This window comes from Lipotes vexillifer, unplaced genomic scaffold, assembly GCF_000442215.2.
Source record: "Lipotes vexillifer unplaced genomic scaffold, Lipotes_vexillifer_v1.1 scaffold395, whole genome shotgun sequence".
Classification (NCBI taxonomy): domain Eukaryota; kingdom Metazoa; phylum Chordata; class Mammalia; order Artiodactyla; family Lipotidae; genus Lipotes; species Lipotes vexillifer.
This window is the reverse complement of record NW_006797390.1, coordinates 4367726-4382986: the sequence shown is the minus strand read 5'-3', so window position 1 is coordinate 4382986 and position 15261 is coordinate 4367726. Positions and strand designations below refer to the sequence as shown.

General features: G+C 51.1%; 1 protein-coding gene across 1 annotated transcript in view; it reads right to left on the bottom strand.

The window, feature by feature from the left end:
* Positions 1–503: 503 nt before the first annotated feature.
* The window catches only part of ANO2 (anoctamin 2), a 335332-nt gene continuing 320574 nt past the window's right edge, over positions 504–15261 (bottom strand). Inside the window, 4 exon segments of the mRNA XM_007469512.1 lie at positions 504–776; positions 2630–2735; positions 13039–13220; positions 15200–15252. Of these exon segments, the coding sequence (XP_007469574.1) occupies positions 504–776; positions 2630–2735; positions 13039–13220; positions 15200–15252 (614 nt within the window).

The window sequence follows — 15261 nt, the reverse complement described above, 5'->3', positions numbered from 1 at the left end:
CACGGAACTTAATTTGCATCCACTGAGGCTGTGACGGTGATGCAGAGGGTTTTCTCAGGGTGATGGTGGGAAGGGGGGTGGTGATCGCTTATGATGGGGCTGAAACAGGGCCCGGACTGTGCTTCTCATGGCCCGCGGCCACCGAAATTCGGGGACGGTATCTGAGGGGGCGCAGGGCAGGGCTCGAGGTGCCTGGGACTCTGGGCTGGAGAGACCCAATTCTTTCACCAGTGGATGCAAAAGGGGGTACCAATCGCCCAAAGGATACAGCTCAAAAGAGGACCTAAAAGAAACCCAAGCTTGAAGTTTCTGAGAAGCAGCATCATTCTCTTTCCTCCTGCGCCCATCCTCTGCCTCCTGTCTCTAACCTCTGTCCACGCGCACACACACACAACACGCACACACGCACACACGCCCTTTTCACGAACCCCTCAGGCCAGATCCTGTGGAAGGACGGACACCGCACCCATGCGGGTGCGCAGCCCCGTGCCGGTCTCAGCTGCTCACACACTGGTGTGCTGGGACCCCGGGGACGTGCTGCTGCCCGGCTGGCTCCGGCCCGAGGGCACGGGGCTGGCGGCCGGGCTGCCCCCACTGCGCCGGCTGGCGCCCTGGCTCCCCCAGGCAGGCTCCTCCGTCGGCCTGAGCGTCTCCTGCTCCTCTTTCAGGACGAAGTCCACAAACAGGCTCTTTCCCCTCTTGACCTGGTCACTGATGTCGGTGGAGATGTCAGGGATCACCCGATCCACAAGGACGCTCAGGAACATCACCAGGTTCTTGGAGAGCCAGAAGCGGGTGGTGAGAGAAGAGGCTGGGCGGGAGGCCTCCACCGCCCCGGCGCAGGCGGGGTGGGCAGTGGTGAGGGCACAGACCCCAGACCCGGGGGGAGAGGGGGCCTCTGGCTTCCTCTGGCTCCTCGGCCGACTAGCGGGTGATCTCAGCCAACGCGCTTCACTGTCCCTTGGGGTCCCCGGGTGAAAGTGGAGCAGGGACAGCGCCCATCTCCCAGAGCACCCCTCCCATGCACGGCCAGACAGTGGGAACTGGCTTCTTCCCCTCCGCCCCGCTGCCCCCACGTGTCCTGTTCTTGCCTCCAGGATCCGGGCTCCAGAGCTTTCAAGAAAGCAGCCGTAACGCCCATCGGCCCCTGCAGGGCTCTCCCTGAACCATCCGCCCCTCTCTTCTTCCCAGCTGTCCCTCCGTCCCCATATCGGAGGTGGACCCTTGGTTTCTGCACTGACTTCCGACCCCAGCCAACCCCACGCTCTGGTCTCACCGCCTGCCTGGGCCCTGCCTCAAAGGGCCTGCACCGGTTCTGAGGTTTTGTGCACATCTGTAAGTGCCTTCCTTCCCCCCAGTAAGCCACCTCCCCTCCCGTAGTGTAGGATAAGACCCTCCCTTCCTGGGAGCGTTTTCTATTTAAGTGGATGGATACGTTCTGCAGTGCCAGCACTGCCCGCTGAAGGGCAGCTTCCCGTATGCTCTGGCTCCCAGGCCTTCCGCAGGCTGCCCCTCACCCTCCAGCTGTAGTTTCCTCTGCCTGCCCATCTTATGCTCGCACGCCCCCTCCCCTTAGACCTGGAGGACAGTGACAGCCCAAGAGATATCAGAGCCCTGCCATCTGTCTTCCACGCTCTGAACCCACCCCCAGCTCAACCTTGAACCCTGCGTGCTCCCAGGGCCCAGGGAAGACTTGGGAACTAAGGGCTGCTCCCGGAGGCTGCCGCGTGCCATAAGTGATCTGGAGCTGCTTGGTCAAGTCAGACGCTGGCCTTTTAAACCAAGTCCTCTCGGGGAGTGAAAGTGACATGTGACACGCGGCAAAGTCAGGAGGGCTTCTGCAGGCGGGGCAGCCGGGGGACAAGTGAGGATCCGGCACACGCATCGCCTCAGCTCCTCTCCAGGGGAAGCAAGACTAACTGGGGGCCTTCGTCAGTTCCTGGGCTGGGGGCGGCGGGCAGGGTAGCTTAGAGCCCTCAGGGACCTGCCTTCAGGGAATACAAAAGCCTGGGGGTAGGGGTGGCGACCGGAAAGGGATCTGGACTGGTGCCCCAGCCCTGCCCCAAGGCTGGCAGGACCCCAGTGGGAACGGGGCCCTCGAGCCTGGAGAATCTCGGCGACGCAACTGTAGCTTCGGCTATTGTGGGAGACAGGAATCGTCAGCTCCGGTGTGCTATTCACCCGGGGCCGCCGGGGGGGCTCTGGGGGCTTCCCACCAGGTGTCTCGGGGGCCGAAACAGCACAATAAAGGAGGGGCGAGAGCTGGAAGAAAGGGTCAGAACTCAAGGCCTTTCTTGGGTGCGGAGACCAGGCGGGACGGTCTGTCTGCCTTCGAGGTGAGGCTCTGGTCTCCCCTGCTGTTCCCCACTTTCTGGTCTTAGGTTTAAATGTGAATCAATCTCCACCCTGCACCTTACTCCACATCTGTCTTGTAACCTTACTCTGTGCTTTATCCTCCTTCTGCAAATCCATCCGTTAATGAAAGCCCTCACCCAGGGAAGGGTCTCAGGGCTGCCCGCTGCACGCAAAGGCCCCCGAGTCACAGAGCGCTCTGAAAACCCGGAGACGGGGCCATCTGTACCCCTGCAGCCCGGATCCTGACCCGCTGTGACTTATCTGAACAACTCACCTGGAAGATTATGAAAAAAGCCAGACGGGCAGACAGAACGGACCAGTACTGCTTGGAAAACTCATATGGGTTCGGGGCCCAGGGCGGCTCCCGGTAATCCTTAAACCTGTGCAGAGAGAAAGGCCATGTGAAGACTGGGAGGAAATGCAGGGAAGGAGCTACTTATCTGGCGCAGCCTCAAAGGTCAAGGCAGCAGGCAAAGCCCTGGCTCTCAGACTCGGGGGCGTAGGAGGCAGAGGTGAGGAGTCCACGGCCCAGCCATCAACGTCCAAAAAAGGGCCAGAGTCCAGAAAAGCCAACATCAGCCTAAAAGCGGCTTTCTTACTCTCTCCGACATCCCCAGAAGCTTCCTCTGGATTCTCCTTCCAGAGGAGCCCAGGAATCATGAGAGGAGCCCAGGACTACGAAGCCATCCTGGCTCCACTAGCCTGTGGGCTCTGAGGGGGCGGGGAGACCCCCGGACACCGCGTACATTGCTCCGCAGCCCGGGGCTCAGCGAAAACGCAGGTGCCAGCAGACGGTCAAGGGTGTCCTCCCCAGCCGGCTGCCTATGAGAGGGGCCACAGCCTCGCTTGATGGCTGATTCAGAGCAAGCTGGAGACCGAGTGAATTCTGGGAGGAGGTCAGTGGTTCAGAGTCTCGGGTGGGCAACATCCCCTCTCACCAGCCATCTTTATCACCTGCCCATGTGGTTTAAGAAATAAAATGGCAGCGCCGGACGTAAGCTCAGACCATGGTGAAGTCTAGGGCTTGTCCGAGCTGTTGCCTTCCCCCCACCCCCATCTTGGGATGACTCATGTTAAAAACGGCTTATTTTCTCAGACTCCCTTTTTTTCTAAGCCTGGAAAAATAACAAGAGTTGGTGCAGAAGAATTATGCCCCTTCACGGAACTGTTTTCTCCATGGAATTCAACAAAGCTTCGAGGCTCAGTAAAAGCAAAACAAGCCCTGGGCTGAAGCAAGAGGTGGGGTGGCATCAGGCCACCAAGCGGGGTGCACGGCTGCCGAGGAAGGCGGGGAGGGAGCTCTGTCTCAGGAGGGGCCCAGAAGGGGAACAAGCATAGACTGAACGTGCAGCGTGCGTCCATCCCCAAGCAAGGGGCTTTTCTGGAGGTCTCCTCATTTCACAACAAGATCCTCAGGAAGGCAATGGATATCCCTGTATAACCCAGGAGGAAACTGAGGCTCAGAGAAGTTCAATGATTGGCCAGCAAGGGGTGGAGTCAAGGTGAGAATCCAAGTCTGCCTGAATCTGGGCTTTTCTCCTATTGTCGGAAAGCTCCTGACTACCAGCTGCTGTTTGGGGTAGGGGATTCAGCAGTGGGGGCTCTCTGAACCCTCCCCTGTACCGGATGAACCCGCTGCTCTAAAAGATCCACATAGAAGCACAGTGGCTTTCGATGGCCCAAGAAGACAAAAGGGGAGAAGAGAAAAAAAACCAGAGGAAGATGAAAAGAGATGCAGGGCAAAAGGCAGAAGAAATCGTAGTGGGAAGAGCCAGCCGCAGAAAGAGGCAAGCGGAGAGGTGGGTGCTGAGCGCTGGACTAGGGCTGGGCAAGAGGCCAGGAGCTGCCCCCTCCTCACCCGGTTCCTCTCTTCCAACAGCTGATCGCAGCTGCTGCAGGCCTGGTTTGTCATCCGGATGAAATGCAAAGCTAACTACAACCCAGCTAAACACCATGGGGCTCATCCTCTCCATCCTCGGCTGAGGACAGAAACACAGCCAGCTCCAGACCACGCCCGCTCATGGGAGAGAGGGAGGGTGTGGCCAAGGGAATAAGGACATTTGGTTGGGAAAAGTACTCAGGCTCGCCCACCCTCCTGCTGTCCCCCCAAAACCCCACGGCAGAAGGGAATTTATCTTGCTTTTCTCAAGACCTCTGGAGGAGGGGTGATACACGCCCCCCCCCCTACTTTTCACGTTGAGGAAATCCCTCCCCAGGTCTAGCCCAATCCCTGCTGCTGCAATCAAAGTCCGTTCCCCTTGTTTTCTAGCTCCATCAATGAAGGAACAGCTGCTCACTGACCTCAGTATGACAGCCATTGCTCAGCCCTCTTTTTTTTTTTCCTCCAGTCTGCAAAGAATCCATAAATAATCTAATTCTGGTCCCACTTCTGCTACTAACTCACTACAGCTTTTGGAAATGTCACTTTGCCCTCCCTGAGTGTCCAAAACATGTTTTGAATCTGGCAGGCACATCCATCTAATCAAGGATCTGGGGAAAGATTAACACACAGATACGTCCAGAAAAGCTCAACTTGCAATGCGTCTGTGCCAATGGCCTAAGGGTGCTTTGTCAGTAACTAAAGGGCAAAGCTATGCCCAGAAAACAGCAACACGCAATTTAATGAATTATACATCTGTTCACATTTCTCTTTTCAAAGCTCACTTTAAAAAAAAAACAACTGTGACCTGGAGTAAGCAATGCATTTTACATTAGTGCACACGTACACATATATCACAGAAATAAAAATCACACACACACACACACACAAAACATACTCATCCTTGCTGTGTGCTGTGCACTGATAGTTTCTTGTTCTCTGCTATCCTCTACTCTCCTAGTCTTTAAAATGCTGGTCATGACCCACTAAAGTGATTTCCTAACTCACTGATGAATTCATGGTTTGAAAAACACTGATTCCAGTAAGCCTCTGCCACCAGGTAAATGATTGCTTATTTACATTCCAATATAGGCTCAGATTTCAGAATTAAAAAAAAAAAAATGCATCCTAAGAAGTCAAGCGTATCAAATGTTTCTGAGTAATCAGAAGACACTCATTAAACAAAGAGATCATTAGTTTTAAGACTAGAAATGTCCAGAAAAGACAGGGTGGCTAGTGGACTTAATTGTGGCCAGCCTGGTGACAGCTGTCTGTCTATTTCGCTTCCAAGCCTAGAGCAGAGAACGGCATTGGCAAAAGTGTGGGCTTTGGAGTCAGCAGGTGAAGGCCTGATCCCACCCCCACTATTTCAGTTCTCCGTCCTCTAGACAGTCACCCAAAGATCTGATGGCCGGGATCCTCGTCCATGAAATGTGGACTTTGCACCTCACAAAGCTGTAAAGAAGACCACTCAGCATACTACCAGACACATCAGAGGACTCAATAAATGTTCTTCCTCCTTTAACCGAAGGTGACTTCAGAAATACGCGTCTTCTGTTAAAAGAAGATGGAGCATACACATCCCTGCTCCCAGTTCCCCGGCTTTCCAGGAGGATTTCTGAGCACTCAAGCTCGGATGCTCCGAATTTCCCAAGATGCTGAGATGAATAAAAAAGAGAAAGCCAATGCCCAACTGCAGGGGGCTTCTCTCAGGCTCCAGGTCCAGGTAAATGGCACAAAGCAGGGAAGCCTCAGGCTGATGGGAAGGAGAACTTCTGCTCCATTCCCATTAGCTCAAATGCTTTCCAAAGCATACCCTTTCCCCCGGTTTTGAGAGCTCTGGCTCTCCCAAAGTCCCACTGGGTGGTCAAGCACTGGGTGAACCCCACATCTGGTCACTTCCTGCATCTGCTGGCTGGGACTGAAGCTCGGGGATATAATTTTAGGCACGGTTCCCAGATCTCACCCTCATCCCTCAGTCTTCCTTTATTTTCTTTGAGCCTTAACATTGAGTTTGAGAGTTCCCTGTAGTCTTGTAATAAGGAGAGTCTTCCAATAAAGAAACGACTAGAGGGTCTAAAAAGCATGTCTGCACTGGAGTGGCTGGGCCACTTACTAACTGTAGGAAGCCGAGAACGTTATTCCACATCCCTGGACCTCAGCGTTCTAATTCACACGGAGCCAGCAAAATGTGCATCACTTTGCCGAGTATATAGTAGGTGCACGCGCGAGAGCCCTCTCGGCCCACCACGAGCAAATGAGCACACGCGCGTGTGTGTACGTGTGTGTGCACTGAACATTAAAGGGAAACACAGTGAGCAGTAAAGAAGACAGCACACGTTGAGTGTAATTTCTGGAGGCAGAAATGGACACAATGGTTTCTTCTGGGAGAGAATGACTGGGCTAGGGGCTGAGAAGAGGGGCTTTTCCTTTTATATGTATATACACACACGTATACACACACATATGCATATACACACATACATTATATAGAATTACTTTTACAATAAAAAGTTCATCATTTCAAAAGAAGGATGCAAGTAATGGTACCACTCGGTTGACTCCAATATATCTTTATACTAAGCTTCCAGGAGCAAAGTTATAGTATTAAGTGAGGCAGACTCACATACGATAAGTAAAAGTGGTACAAAAATCAACACTTTCTCAGCTTTAAAACCGCATTCATATTTTACCTAGATTGTTCTAACCCTATGAAATAATCACACTGACAGCTCTAAAACTGCATTTAAAACTGCATTCATATTTTACCTAGATTGTTCTAACTCTATGAAATAATCACATTGAGTTGAATTTATACACTACCTAAAGAAACAAGGTTCCTATTAACTCAAAATACATTTCATTATTATAAAACGAGTCCGTGAAACATCTTAAAGGTTCTATAAATTCATTTTTATGTTAATCCATGGAACAATGTCTGAGAAAGAGTCATATAAATGTGTCGCCGTGGCCACCGCTGGGAAGATGCCTAGGGCTGGGCAGGGCTGAGTGGAGGTGGGACAGAGTTGGAGAGGTTGCCTGTAATGTTTAGAATTTTTGCAGGAATAAAGTAATGTATTACATGTGTCATTCACTATTATATTTTTACACTAAGTATAAAGGAAGCTTTGGAGATTATTTATTCCAAGTCCCCACTTCTACAGATGGGGAAACTGAGGTGCACAGTGGGAAGAGAGACTCCTGGCTCAGACATCCCTTCCCATCCTCACTTGCAGGGGTGACCAGTGACAGTGAAACTGGCCACAATTCATCACAGTACAGAATCACTGCAGGCAGGCAGGGTGCCAATGTAACAAACCGAGGGGTTGGTCACTGACATTCAGAAATGGCTTTTTTAAAAAAAATGATGTTTTAGTTATAAATGCATGTTTTAGTTATAAATCAATTAGTAAATGCATTTCTCAACTCAAAACAGTGGTATGTAAAAAAAAAAATTTAATACTCCCAGTGGAAAGTAATGTCGTATTAGTGCTGAACACAATGGCATACGATATTTTTGTACCATCTGAGCTGCTTAAAAGTGTCTTCTGTAATTGACTTTGAACAATGGAAAACAGCACAGGCCGTTACGAACTAATCAGGCCTGGGGTGATGCAGTGGTTGATAAAGATGAGGAAAGGCACCACCACAGAAAGCTGGCTCTCCCTCTGGTCTCGTCCAGAAACAGATGAGAGGCAGACAAACCCTGGAAGGGAACTCCCAGGACCTTGGGATAGGGAAGAACTTGGGTCCTGCAGAAAAACCTGCAGGAGCCATCCAAGGATGCTGTTTCGGGATGCTCAGCATCTCTAAACAGACCCAGTGGGTTGCCCAAGCCCAGGTGGGCTCCTTGAGCTCTCAGACCCGGGTCCCTGGCCAGGTCCTGCCCTACTGACCTCTCTGCTCCACTCCGCTGAGCCAGGAGCTTGAGTCACCATCCAGCCTGTAGGATACAGTGGTCCCTTGACCCTGTCAAATGACCACTCATCAAGTCTGCAGACTGACGTCACGGGGCTGTTTACGGAGCAGCCCGGCCGGGGCAGTTAGATGGCTGAGGCAGACGTGGCTCCAAAAATGCTGGGAATGCATCTCAAATGGGCAGCCGGAGACTTGTCCTAAATTTTATTGCTATTTTTAAGATACCTCTATCCCTGGCGAGGCCGGACTGGAGCCGGAGACCTCAGTTTTATTTGACCACATTTATCTCCGGGGGTCACGGAGAGCTAAGAATAAGAAGGGTCATCGAGTTCCCAACACTATTTGCCAGAAAATCAGGACAAACTTTTCATTTCCCATCACGGGAGCGGTTCTAAACGTGGGCTTTGGGGCTAGTTCTAGCGTTGTCTGTGTTTCTCATAATCAATCTCTCTCTCTCTCTCTCCCCCCAGCCCCCTCCATCCCCCACCCCCTTCATTTCTATTTCTGACAGCTGCTGACAAATCCTGGCTTACAAAGACATCAGTAGTTTATGCCTCCACTTCATCAACCTCCAGAGACTACGGTGAGCCAGACAGGTCCACACGGCATGCGGTGAGTAGAACCTACCTGGGGTAGGTAGAGATTTTCATCAGCAATCCTCATCCACCTAGGAAAGGTAGCCCCCCAAAGTATACCCACTTGAGAAGGCACATCTAGATGATTCGATGACCCCGCTCCCCAGACATCTGCTTACATTTCAAACTAGGGCAGCCTTTTTTTTTTTTTTTTTAGATGTTGGGGGTAGGAGTTTATTAATTGATTTATTTATTTTTGCTGTGTTGGGTCTTCGTTTCTGCGCGAGGGCTTTCTCTAGTTGTGGCGAGCGGGGGCCACTCTTCATCGCGGTGCGCGGGCCTCTCACTGTCGCGGCCTCTCACGTTGCGGAGCACAGGCTCCGGACATGCAGGCTCAGTAGCTGTGGCTCACGGGCCCAGTTGCTCTGCGGCATGTGGGATCCTCCCAGACCAGGGCTCGAACCCGTGTCCCCTGCATTGGCAGGCGGATTCTCAACCACTGCGCCACCAGGGAAGCCCGGGCAGCTCTTTATTTTCAATGTAACCCACTGGTCTCCACAGCGCAGTCAGAGATGATACCAGTGAGAAGTCCCTTCCATCCCCCACCGTGGCTCCCAGTGCCCTAAGGTGAGTCCACACACACCCCCCGTGACCAACGTGCTCTTCCTGGTCTGGCTTCTGTTTTTCTCCCCGCCTCACCTCCCTTAGCTCACGCCTCTCATTCCAGCTCTGACCACTGAGCATGATCTAGCCCCTCTACCTGGGACACCCTGTTCTCCCTGGACCTCTGTCACCACCTGACAGACCCCTCCCACCCAGGCTGGCTTGGTCCCGTGAGTGAGCAGTTTCAACAGGTTCTCCTTCTGGCCACTCTGGCACTGGACACTTAGGTCTGGGTCAGGTGAATGGCCTCCTCCTTCAAGGCTCTGAGAGCTCCCTGCAGTTGCCCGACTGCACGTACGGAAGCTCTGTTCTCATTGCTTGTGTGTGTGCTCATCTCGCCTGTGCAGCTAGACTCCTCGAGGGAGGCAGTGCGTCTTGTTCCCTCTTATATAACCAATGCCAAGCCTATAGTAACGCCTCAAAAATAGATGCACAATGAACCTACGATCCCCACTGGTACGGAGTAAAGAAACAATGGTGGACACGCCAGAAACCCTTCTGGTTTGATTCCTGAATGATCTATTTTCTGCAGGTACATTTTTCTTGACAGAAATACAGCATGCACTTCCTGCACACGCACCCAGTGTTAATTCCGCCACTTAGTAGGCCACAGATGAGCCACGATCCCATCTGCTTTCCTGGAAACAATGGAGGGAAGAGTTATCAGGGCTTCACAGCTGGCTGGAAAGTCCAGTGACTCTGACGGTAGATACAGCAAAGCTCGATGTGACCCGTGTGTGCTAATAACACCTGGTCTCCTGGGCACCCGTTGTTTTGGTTGAGTTGCATCCGTTCATCTTGACTTCAGATCTCAGAGGAGGGAACTACCCCCTAGTCTGAGATCACGTGCTTCAGATGGAGATAATTTCACTTCCTACCCCTAACCCCACGGCCCCAAAGACCACGGAAAGCATCACATTCTTCTGGCCACGGCGATCTGCTCTGGGTAGGAAGTGCGTACTGATCCCAGCCAACAAGCGGCAGCAGGACTTTTGTTGAGGTTGTTGGGAAAGAAGCATAGGCTTTTCTTCCCTCTGGACTCGGACACAGTATGATACTGGCCTGTAGCTGCTGGCAGTCATCCAGTGTTTGAAACTACAGTCAGCACTGACGACAGTAGGGTTGCAAGATGGAGAAAGATTTTGTTTGGGCAGATTGAATCAAATCTACCCAACTAGAACTACCCTCGACTTTCAATAAGAGAGGCATTAAAGTCCCTTTATGCTTAAGCCTGTGTAAGCCACTGATATATCTGGAAAGCACATTCCTAGTGTCACTGGAAGATGTGATGGTCAAGGACAAGGTCAGAGTCCCTTGGTGCTCTGGTGAGACTTGTGCTTCTGGACCAACTGAAGGAACAGCGTTAGCCTTGCTTCCCCACATGACAAGTCACATTCTTGCTGCTGCCCCTCGAGCGTGGGCGTTGAAGCTTGTGCTCCTGGAGAGACGTGAGTCTTGCTTCCGGATCTGTTGCTAGAAACCTCTGTGATCTTGGAAAACCCTTCAACTTTCCAAGCCTTGGTTTCTTTTTTCAACAAGATGATTTCTGTACCTTCCAGTTACAAAGATGATTTTGTCCTCACTTTTCAGTGCCCGTTCGTTTAACGCGAAGGTGCTGACTGACTTCACGTGCCCTGCTGGAGCAAATCTAAATGCTACCAGAAAAGGCCACCAGCTGGTCCAGACCCCACTGTACAGCGGATCTGCAGACCCAAATCCAGCACCATGGACAGACAGTCTGGCACGCCGGCAGTGGCCCCTGGGCAATGCAGGGTAGTAGCCAAATCTGCCTGCTCGAGTTAAGACTTGTTATAGTCCCAGATGTGAAAATGCTAGAAACATCTAGGCTATATGAATCAGTATCTGTGAATAAATGGACTTATCTATTCTTAGATCTGGTCCCTGACTTTGAGCCTTTCTGGTTGGCTCTAAAGTTACTGCTCCTGGGACCAGAATACCCTTCTATTTAAATCACGTATTGGGAAGGTTCTTTAACTCACGTCATCTGGGTTGGGAGGACCAATTCGTTTTCTCCCTTTTGTGGTTCAGACTGAGTCTGAACCTAAGCAGCCATCTTACAAACGTCTGACCTTGGGTACCAAGGCATCCCAGGTGGGAAAGCATGACAGACACGCCCAGGGTCATCACTGCTGCAAAAACACAACCAGGGCACTGCTGCTGCTTCTTCAATGGGGCACTAATGGCTTTTACATCAGACACTCTTGGGGATGGTCCAAGAAAGCCCTACGTGTGTCCTCTGATACCTTTTTCTAGGTTTGGGGTTTGTTGTAGTTATTGTTCTGTTTAAATATATGGGGTGTGATCTTGGATCGAGTCCTTTATGGGGACAACCACTTAACCAAGGTACAAAAGAGTTAAAGAATTTATTCCCCTCTGCTCTTTTTCTCTTTCTTTGTCCTTCTCTGGTAAGTAGTGGAGAGCTTTCTGTTTCTCAGCTTCAATGATCCCTGTGCTGACAAATTACAATCATGACTCTAAGTTGGTCCTCTCAGGAATTCCAGCAATTCCCTCTAGGTGTTAGATGGAAACTGCCCCTTAGATTTCCGACCATCATTTTAAATGCAACATGATCGGAATCAAATTCATCTGATTTATTATAAATTAGATTCTCTTGGCATCTTCCCCATCCCTGTCAATGGACCCACAATTTCCCAGTCCTCTGGCTTCAGCCCAAACTTTGGAGTTACCCTTGATTCACACTCTCTCTCTCGTGTCTCTGGTACCCAGTGCTGTAACGTATGACATTAAGTAGCCCACCTTCGCCCTCCCTCTGAATTACTTCCACCTCTCTGGTCCATGCCTACCACCGGTCGTGTCTGAATGATGTAGCCCCTCAGCTGCCCTCCTTGAGTCAGCCCAATTCTCGCCCATCTTCCTCTCTGAGACCGGATTAGTTTTCCTAAGCCCGCACTTCAGCCTATAATTCCCCGGCCCCAAAAAGGTCCGTAACTTTCTATTGCATCACATTAAAATTCCTGCAAGACTTCGAGATGTCCCATTATCTATTTCATCCTACCGACTCAAATTCAACAACGCTTTGGCTTATACTACCCTAGGAGTTGCTCTCTATATTGTGTTTCCTGTATTATTCCCTATTATTATCTCCCAAGCACTCTCCCTGCCGACTCCAGCAACTGGCCCCTAAGTGTTTAACACCTCAGATTCGTCCGCATGACCTGGCCCAGGCCGACTCCATACCCAGGATACTCTCGCGTTCTGCCCTACAGCTCCTCGTGGCCCCTCCAAGAAGCCTCCACCCTTTTCCATTCCAGCCCTCACTGTTCTCCTTCGAACGCTCTTAAGGCCCGTGGCCCAGCCTAGACATAATCCCTGAATAACGTGCAGTGTCCTACCAGTTCTGTCTTCTTCCCAACCAGACCATAAACCAGACCTTCCCTTGATGGTAAGGACGAACCTATATACTTTTTTTATCTGCTCCATGGTGTCTAGCAAAAGGCACTCAATAAATATTGGTCAATTCACTGAAACTGACTTGTAGGGATCTGGGCTTTGGGGGTAGGAGACAGAAGCGAAGGAGAATAATGATGCAATTCTAAGTCGTCCGGATAATTACTTGGACCTGCTGCTTCTAGCCCTTTGCTGCCCTCCTGCACCCGATTACTTTACCTGCAGAACTGAACCTCCTGGTCAAACTGTGAGTTCTCGGGCTGCGTTCCCTCCTTCAGCTGGCTGACGTTGAAAAAGGAGAGGGTGTGGTTGACAAAGCCATGCACAGTCCCGTTGTGACTGTAGGAGTACTGATACACCAGGCGGGGAATGAAGTCAGAGGTGATCGCGATGACAAAAGCCTGGGGGTAGAACCACAAGCACCCGAGGGACTGTCAGGATGGACACCATGCCGGTGACGCAGGTCCATCTGCCTAAGAGACTGTCCCCTCCTGGGCTCTCCATCCAGAGGCACTGCTCTGATTGATACAGAGTTCTTGTCCCTGAGCTCACAACACTGACTTACCTGGCTTTTCCATCTTTGATACATATAAGGAAACCCACAAGCCAGTGGCTGTCAAGAGAGTGAATTACAACCACCGAAGCAAAGGATGCTAAGCCAGTTTGGACCATTTGGTGAGGGAGGGCATGAATCATCTCTCTGAGATACCTGAATTGATGCTGCATTGGCCATGCCAAAGTAGAGTGGAAGATTTTCTGAGAAAGTTACTGATAGTGGTGAGACGGCCACTTAAGCGTGACAGGCAAGGATACCAAATGGCCATATATTGAATACATCTGCCCCTGAGGGACACGAGAAAGCCAGGAACACCAAGGATATGGTTCCACGGTGAACCTCAGTTTGACCATCATCTCTCAGCGCTTTTTAGCCCATCATACAATGGAAGTCGCTCTTTCATCCATTTTGCTTAGAAAAAGTGAGACATGGAGAGGGAAGGAGGAGGTCCTGCTGGATGAAACACACACACCCGACGTGGCGCCTGACGTATCTAAGCTCTCTATAAATGTCTGTGGAGCAAACCAAACGACAAATGAACGACTGCCTGTTCGGATGAGGAGGGACTTCCTGCAAAGAAAATCTTAAATCTTTTTGGCAGGTGTTTATACTGTCCTCGGCACCGACAATTAAAAGCCCTTTTTAAAAATGCAGTTTAGGTATTGTTTTCTAAATGTATATACGAGTGTGCATGGCCATAACCATATCTGAGAGTGAGTAACGGACTTCTAATAATCACAGCTGTAATTAATGGAGCACGGGCCATACGTCCTTTCACCACCCCATTTAATTTCCAGACTGATCCGATTTGATGAGACTCTTATTCTCTCCCATTTCTTACAGATAAGAAGTCTTAGAACGGCCAAGGAAGCAAAACATCCTGTCATTCTGTTGTAGATGAAAAGTGTTTGGTACTCAGGGGCTCTGTTCTAGAAGACACAACTCCAAAGTAGCTACTGATCGAACAGCACCTAGCTTCTCAGCCTTGAGACGGGCACTTCCTACATCAAACATCCCACGTGTGACGGGCTGATCCCCTCTGCCTCTCTGCACACCTCGTGCCACCTCATGTGTTTTTATTCGGTAGCCAGGTCACGGCCAGAATCAGTGTTTCTCTCCCAAGGGGAAGGGGGCTGTGGCTTTTTCTTGATGTGCGCTGAGCTGGCAGATATTGTCTCGGGAGATGGAAGAGGAGGCCCTGCCTGACCACCAACCGTATGGAACGCAGACGCCAAAGGAGCTGCTGGCTTGGGCCCAGCAGGATTTCCTCTGAAACGTGGACACATCTGGCAAGGCAGTTAAGGAGGTCAGAGCAGACAGGAGCCCTCTTCTTCCATATGCCCTATCTTAACCAAGCAGCGCCAGGGATAATTAAGACTTTACATTGACAGCTTGGAGAAACGGTAATTAGGAACTGCAGCCTGGGCGATGATCCAGGTATTGTTCAGCTCCAGGGTAGAAAAAGAAAGGAAAGAGATGGCTAGATATGTGCAATTCTTTCCTCATGATTCTTGGCTCCGAGGAAAGATCTGATCTGGACTCTTTTAAGGCCAAGGTTCGCATTCTGGTGGGTAATTGCCTTTCTTGCTCTTAGCGAAATGAACGACAAAGCTGCACACCTCCAGCAACAGCCTGATGACTTAGAAGGCGTGTACGCGATATTAACGAGGGCTGGGGAGTGGGTGGGCGCCGGGCGCTGTCTTAAACAGAGCTCCACGTGGAAGAGGCTGGGAGGTAACAGGACAGGTTTCCTGCCCTGAGGACCTCAGCTCCCCTGGAAAGCCCCTCCCACAGAGCGAGGGTGTCATGAAAGCAAGCACTTACGTTGATGATAACAGAGAACTTGCCGATGCCCGAAAGGATGTCAAACCAAATCCCTGTAAGAC